At 41.5% G+C, this 8,241-nt stretch overlaps 1 protein-coding gene across 2 annotated transcripts in view; it reads left to right on the top strand.

Moving 5' to 3' along the window:
* The first annotated feature begins 2,366 nt into the window (after window positions 1-2,366).
* btbd11a (BTB (POZ) domain containing 11a) overlaps window positions 2,367-8,241 on the top strand; it is a 203,454-nt gene continuing 197,579 nt past the window's right edge. For both annotated transcript variants that reach the window (XM_028570170.1, XM_028570171.1), the window contains exon 1: window positions 2,367-3,506. In XM_028570170.1, coding sequence (XP_028425971.1) covers window positions 2,642-3,506 — 865 coding nt within the window. In that variant the 5' untranslated portion in view covers window positions 2,367-2,641. The remainder of the gene's footprint in view (window positions 3,507-8,241) is intronic.

Genomic DNA, 8,241 nt, shown 5'->3' with positions numbered 1-8,241 from the left:
AAGTTATATTATATCATGATCATTATTATTAAAAGTAGTAGCAGTTTGTATGTACCACTCGATTTTATTTTCTTTATTTCTGATGTTTTTCTATGTCTAAATAAGAAATGCGTCACAATATTCTCTTACATAAATGTTTTTGTAATAATGCTAGACATACTGTACAGTGCAGCCTTTAGCCTGTGGAAGTAGTAGCGTCTTTTAGCCACTGAGTGGCAGTATAACATCATGCCACTATCGCCCTCCTTCTATGTCAGATGATAACTAATGTCAAAAATCCATACACGATAATAAGGAATTCTTATGGTGGATGCTGCACTTTTTTTCTTTTTTCTTTTACGCTCTGTGGGCCAGTATTTTTACAGAATCATGGTATTATGGTAATAAACATAGTATTATAAGTATTGTTGTGTTATATTGATAAATTATACAAAAGTCAATATAAGTCCTAGTTTAGTACCAAATGTACAGTCACTTAAGAACAAAATACACAGAGTATAAACAATTTAAAAAAAGAAAAGAAAAATGCTTTGCATAATCACATGAAGCACTTAAAAAAACAAATTATTTAATAAATTACCAAATCAAAAAGCTTGACTGTGCAGCATGACTAAGGAAGCATGTTTTGATACGCTCATTCTGCTGGCAAAATACTAACAATCTATCATCTTGCTGGGAAATTCATGATCATTTTGCTGTTACCAGGCAACCAAGGCTTAATACGTGAGGACAAGCTGAGCACAGTGCATGTAGAGAAACAGCTGACAGCTGCCCACCTCCACCGCTCTCACCTGAATTAGTCAGCAAGATATGCTGCATTGCATCAAGAGCTCGTGGCAGACTACTGGAGATTAACTGACTTGATGTCACAGAGTGGAGGACGGCATGTTCTAATGGCCACATCTTCTTACAAAGAAACTTTTATAGGAAAAGTTCTTTATGCAAAATGCATTGTCACTTAATTAAAAAAAGAAATTAATTGTTTTCTCTATAGAGTTCATGTAAGATTTATATCTCATCACCTACAGCATCATGATTGCTCTTATGTTGACGGGTGAATAATTTAATATTCAGTCCAAGAGAAAATCTTCCCAAACTGGTCGGTCATATAAAAAACAAAAAGTCTTATCCCATGTGTTTCCACGTGGAGGGTAAACAGAGATACTTTGCGCTAAAACATAAATCATGCAGTGTGGTAATTCTGTTCTTTATCATTTGTCAGCCAAACAATGACACTAAGACACGGGCATGATTTGTTTTTTCACTTTTCCCTGTCAATCCCTCTGCGAGAGTGGACGGCACATCATTTCTCTAAACTTGATGAGGTTTATTTTTTTATTTTTTTAAGTTCTGGCAGTGTCATGCTAAGAAAATATGAAAGGTCCTCTGGCATGGCAGGCAGTGTGGACAGGTGGTTGGTACAAGGAGAAGCCCAACAGAATGGATGACTCATCGTTTCACCAACTGTTCCTCTCAGAATGTCCTCAGAATTCGACTCAAAAAACTGTTGTATTATGGCGAATAAGTCGTTCAATAACATCCTGATAAAATGATGCTAATCCTGAAACCAGAAGCCCTTTCACTTAAAAACAGCTGTTCACTGCAGGACCCATGTTCATTCTGAAAAATTACACTTTTCACAATAGAGGTTCATTCAGAAATGATACAGACTCCAAATACTTTTAAGTGAAACGGGACATTATTATTAGGCTATTAGCTGAGAACAATGTACATTCAAGATGGATAAAAAATAAGTAAAAAGGCACCTGACAATATTGTGCTTAAACTGTGTTTTTCATTGAAGTTATTTCTACTTTAATTCTAGACATACATTGCAGACAGGTACACCCATAACTTATCACAACAGAGGTGCTATGATTAGAATCAGCTATGTAAGAAAAGTAAACAGGTACATGACCTTTGACCTCTGAAAAAACGAAATATATTAACAAAAAGCACTGTTTATGTCAGTGTCCCCTCCCAACCATCCATTCTCTTTAACAGTGTAATATATTTTCATATAGTAAAGTATATGTCCCTCTCCTGCTGTTACATGTCATTGGCCCGTCTTTCTTTCCACCCTATCAAGAGAGCATTCGCCTTTCCACCATGTGTTTTCTCAGTGGGAATCCACCTCTCATCCTGCCTCGATCACTTCACTGCAGCTACACGCGAGTACGAATAACAGACTGGTTGGCACAGCAGCTTACGTGCGTGTCACTGATTCTGCAGTGATGTTTCACCAGCGTCAGGTAGCCTCTGCTCAAAGGTAGCAGGTAGGCTGTCTGTGTCAGTCAATGCTGATGGAGATGCGGATTGGCTTGTTTCCGCCCGCGGGGCTCCAGGCTCCACCTCTCCATCAGATTCCTGCCCGTGCTGCGCTTGTTGCAGTGAGCGCGGAGGGTTTGTGCGCTCTCACGTTACGCGTATGAAGTTGTGGACAAGACAAGAGGATATCGAAGACATAGGCTACAGCCACTTAAGAGGAGGGTGAAAGTACAGGCTCCCTTCGCTCGTTTCACTCTTTAAGCTGGGAAATACAACTAAGTCCTCGGATAGCGGCTGAGAAAAAAAAGCAGGAAAACGAGTTTGTGGCATTTAACTGAGGGACCAAGCATACCCAACAGTATGCGGTGCAGTTATGGCAGGCAAGGGTAAGACCGTCGTGAGGACGCTGGAGGATTTAACGCTTGATTCTGGTTATGGTGGAGCTGCGGACTCGGTCAGGTCGTCCAGCGTGTCGCTGTGCTGCTCCGACACGCATCAGTCCATCGCGCATGGGGGCAACTGCTGGCATCTGACCGAATCAATGCACAGCAGACAGAACAGTTTGGACACAGTCAACACCGTCCTGGCGGAGGACACGGAGATACTGGAGTGCTCGGGTCAGTGCGCCAAGCTGCCCGAGCTGGAGGACGTGCCATGGAGCCTCGGCGAGGTGGAGGGCGCACTGAGGAAAGACGAGGAGCTGATGGTGGGCAACCCGCCGCCGGAGGTCCTGGCGCGGCTGTCGGCTCTCATCAGCCGCGCGCTGGTGAGGGTGGCCCGGGAAGCGCAGCGGCTCAGCCTGCGCTACGCCAAGTGCACCAAGTATGAGATCCAGAGCGCCATCAAGGTGGTGCTCTCATGGACCATCTCTGTCAACTGCATCGCGGCGGCTCTCAGCGCCCTGTCCCTCTACAACATGAGCACCGGGGACAAGTTCAGCCGAGGCAAGTCGGCGCGCTGCGGGCTGGTATTCTCCGTGGGGAAGTTCTTCAGGTGGATGGTGGATAGTCGCGTGGCCCTCAGGATCCACGAGCACGCTGCCATATACCTCACCGCCTGCATGGAGAGTCTGTTCAGAGAGGTGTTCAGCCGCGTCCTGCGCAGCGCGCTGGTGGAGAGGGACAACGGGATCCCCAAGTTTACGCTGGAGTCACTGGAGCAAGCCATCAACAACGACTCGGAGATCTGGGGTCTGCTGCAGCCGTACCAGCACCTCATTTGTGGAAAGAATTCGAGTGGTAAGAAAAAGTTCAAAAGAAAGAAAATACTGGAGATGCCAATCAGTGATTATTTGTTTAACTGTGATCTGCTGAAATATGATTGGGCACTCTTTTATTCACCCCCATGTCCTGGACGTGTATGTGTTTTGTGTATTCAGTCAACACTCACACTGTAAAAATCACATATAAGCCAAATCATATTCCTCCTGAAACAAGTACCACTCAGTTCAAATGGATGTTAACGTGTTAAGACTCAACTGGGAGTGATGAGTCTTAATTGAACATAACTGAATTTTCTTTAAAAACAAAAAAAAAACACAAACATATACCTTCATTTCAAGTTCTATGCATTTCTTTTGAGGACATGATATGCTTTTAAATAGTATTTTTGATTGATTTTTAAGAGTATTTGATTGAGAATATACTTTTCGTAGTGCACAAAGTGATAATCTGTAGCCCATTTGGAAAAGTAATATGGCTACAAAGTGTGTAATTATGCTGGGGAATAACCACTGCTTATCTGGCTGGCGTAATTGCACTCCCAAACAAAAAGACTTGACAGTTTTGTTGAATATTTACTACCCTCAGCTTAGACCTCAAGGCCCACCTCTGAAACAGCCTATCGTGGTTATCAAAGCCCCCGGAGCTACCATAGTCAGAATAGGTATTTATAGTTGAAAAAGATCAAACAAGCTCCAACTTCTATTTCTTTGAAGCTGTTGTGTTCTCAGACTTTCATTAGAGACAAAAGTGTTAATGTTTGTTTTAATGATTGTTTTTGCTTTGTGCACGGTGTGTATAGATGATATATGATGATATGGGAGTCGTGATTTTGCAGAAACAGGATTCTGTGTTTATATTGTGTGCTGGCCTCGTTGGTGGTAATGCTATTACTGTCTCAATCCAGAAGGTGTACGCTGTCAGTGTGGGCTGGCCATCTTCTCCAAAGCCCTGAATGAGTTGGCTGAAACTGTAAAGCAGAAGGGACTTGAAATGTTATTTCTTCAACTGAGAGCCAAATATGGCCGTGCAATATTGAAAAAAAGAATCATATTGCAGCTTTTTTGCAAATGGTTGCAGCGTGATTGTTTTCTTTCGGCACCTATAAGGCAACTTAATAGAGATGAAAAACAAAGATGCATGTGCAAACTGTCTTGTGTGGATGAGCTATCCTCTATAATAGCCCCAGAAAAGATCGTTCCAGAAGCAGTCAGAAGAGAAATGGAGCTGAAATAGGTTCCTCAGTGATATGACGTGAGTTGAGATTCAATGTTGTGGATGCAGCTTTTTCTCACATAACAGGTTCTTATCTATAATCCAGACTCTTTAGACTGTCATGCACAACTCATACGCCAACATCCCCCAAACCACAGGAATGTCAATAAGAAATTTAGAGCTAAAGCAATTAGTGGATTAATCAAAGCCAAAAAGCAAAAACTGGCAAACATTTGGATGATTCAAGCTTCTCAAATTTGAATATATTTGCCGCTTTACACCATAGTCAAGTGGAAATTTTTGAGTTTGAACTGTTGGTTTTACAACAACAAAAAATTGGCACCTTGAGCTTGAAAATCTCACGTCAGGAATTATGATTATGAACTGTGATGATGGACAAATTTTGCTAAACAATAAATAACTGGTCGATAAAATCGTTAGTTGCAGCCCTAAAGAAATTGAACAAACAATTACTTTCATTATCAATTATCATTTGGACAATAAAATGTCAATTAATAGTAAAAGAAAAATGTTGATTACAGTTTTCCAGAGCACTTGGTGATGTGTTCAATTGTCTCATATTGTCCAACCAACAGTTCAAAACCTAAAGACATTTAGTACAACAGTAAAAAGCAGCAGATTTCAGAGGCTAAGGCCAGAAAATGTTTGTCATTTTTGCTTGGAAAACATCTGAAACAATTAATAGATTATCAAAATAGTTAATGATTCCTTTTTTTATATATATATATACTGACTAACTGATGCATCTCTTATCTGGATGTGGGACATTTTATCTCACCCTTTAATCCCCTTATCTTTCGTCTTATACCTCATTTGACAATGACATTTGGCCTGGGTGAAAATGCTGCACACGACTGCTGCTTTGTCTTGAAATTGCAGCTGAGAAACTGTGACTTCTCTGCAGAGAGGATGCAGAGCCAATGCATGCATCCTCCTCCACTCCTACCCTTGGAACGCATCATTTCCTGATGGTGCAGAGAAGGCTACAATTTGAACTCACACAAAACAGCATTAGGAAGGCAAACAATGTGAGGATGTATTTGTCCCTTTTGGTTTTATGGCAGCACCGACCACACTTAAAAATGAACAACTCATTAAAATGTCACATTTGGATTTGAAATGTGTCTAAATATTAATCAAACATTCATTCATATGTCTGTTAAGTCCCCTTTTCTCTATGTAGTTTTGAGCCTTTGCAAACAAAACTGACAGGAATGAGACTGTTCAGTCAGACGTGTGAGAGAGCAGGGTTTGCCCTTCTTGGTCTCTTTTCTAAAATTTCACCCAGGTAACGAATGCAGTGCAGCACATAAGGAGCAAATCCACGTTGCTCTGCACTCCCACTGACCGTATACGTGACGTGACAGCCTCTTTGCTCTGACTAATGACAAGAGCTAAATGTAGCCTTTTCTTCACTTGCTTTGTTTTCTTCTGCTGCTGTTTGAACTGGTACATTCTGATCATGTCAAGGATTTCTAACATTTACCGTTATAGTAAAAAGGCAGTGTGTGTGCTGTATATGTATGTCTACATGTAGTTTTGAATGAGTGATAAACTTAATATAGTATTAAGTCATGAGAGCCAGGGAGCAGGCCTTAAGACTGAAAGAGAAAGTAGTTCGCAGTTAAGGAAGGGCAGATATGTTTCCATTATCAAGTCAGGACAATTTCTTTTGTCATTTTTATTCAAAACGACTCATAAGTGGTTTTTGATCTGGATTTCCTGTTACCTAACGCTTTCTGGTGTTGGAATTTTAAACTCCGGTCAATTGAATGTACACATGTTCCACCAAAACAAGTTCCTTCCCATGGCTATTTTGCAGCGGCACCGGAGCTCTGTGCAAGGGGGTAAGCGAGCGTCTGGAATGCGTAGCTCCTATGGCGCCATTTTGATGCTAAAAAGCGATCAACCGCTGTTAGCATTCCATTGACTGCCATTCATTTTGACGTCACTTTGACAGCGAATAACTTTACATCTGAAGCGTTTAAAGACTCTATTTGTCCATTGTTTAGTTCTAAAGAAACACGACAATGTATAAAAGGCTCCATTACCTTGTATCTCACGTTATGGCTCCGTAGCAGACGTTTTTGTAAAAATGGGCTAACGATTGTGTCATAACCAAGCGACTTACTGTCGCATAGTAAAGGAATTAGCGTATAGTACAGGAGAAGCTCGCAGGCAGTTTGGACTTACATTAGCTGTTTAGGTTTAATTACTAATGTTAACTAGCATTTTAGTTAACAATAATTAGCCTGTGTCTGTGTTATCTCCTTACATATACCTACGCTCTCTGTCTCTGTAAGATTGGGAATGATTGAGATTTCTCTTGGCACAGCTACCAGAAGACTTACAACATTCAGACAGGTTGCTCACGTCACATTTACGTTGTCTCTGTCAGTTGGAGGCTGCGCAGTAATGAGCAGCGCTCACCGGAAAAGTGCTTCTAATATCCTTCACTGGTCTCCGTCCAGATCAAAGGGCTCTGTTGGTCCATTTTATATATGTCAATGGCTCTGTGCGGTGCCTAGCGCCGCCCAAGACGATTGTTATTGGTTCAAAGAAATGCCAATAAACCAGAGCATGTTTCTCTCCCATCCCATAATGCTATGTGGACTAGCCAGAGCCTCCTTCGCAGCACTGTGGAGGAAGGTCTGGCAAAGTGAAACTAGCCCTGTTTCAGTTTTATAAACCAAACAATCAACCCCGACTTCCATAATAAGAGGTTTGGTGGCTAAAGCCAAGCAAACTGCTGTCGTTATCCAATCACAACCCCAACCTTATACTCTTTATGGCAGCTCCAGAGAACCCAGTTCAACAACAATCACTGCAGTTAATCACGTCAACATAAGAAAATAGACTTGAAATCTAAAAATATACATAAGGTGCTAGTGAAACATAAAATAGAAAATTTGAATTTTGTCTGATCCATGCATTCAGATGCATTCGAGACGAACGATCAATCTAATATATGCGGTGGCATCTTTATTCATCACAAACGTTGGTCAGCTGTCCAGAAAAACAGCAATTAGTTTCTTGGATCGAAACATCCTGGCTACTGTGCCTTGACTACTTCTTCCATCTGTGTCCGGTGGGAAGTGAAGTGCGCAAGATGACATGATGCTCCATTGATGTGTGTTGCACTCACCATTACAAAAGCAACAATATGTATGCATGGTACAAATCAGTTTGCATAACCTTTGGTGAGATATCGAACAAATATTGTTATGTGAAAATGTAGCAGGTGGATACCTCCTGACCCTTCTCAACAATGATTCACCATGTTTGACTCTCTCTTCTCAGTCATGTTAAACCACCTAATGACAAGTGACGTCAGAGACAAACAGTGTGGTCATCAGCTTCCAAACCTGCTGGCGCGACGTTGGAATTTGGGATCCCGAATGACTTAATTGTATCTGATTATGTCTGTCATTTGTCGTGACCTTCCCCAAGGAACTGATCCAAGCTCCGCAGGACAGATGACACAACATAATGGAATTGCATAGCCTGCTATAGTCAG

This window comes from Perca flavescens, chromosome 23, assembly GCF_004354835.1.
Source record: "Perca flavescens isolate YP-PL-M2 chromosome 23, PFLA_1.0, whole genome shotgun sequence".
NCBI lineage: Eukaryota > Metazoa > Chordata > Actinopteri > Perciformes > Percidae > Perca > Perca flavescens.
The sequence above is the reverse complement of the archived record's forward strand: the minus strand, read 5'-3'. Positions and strand labels throughout refer to the sequence as shown.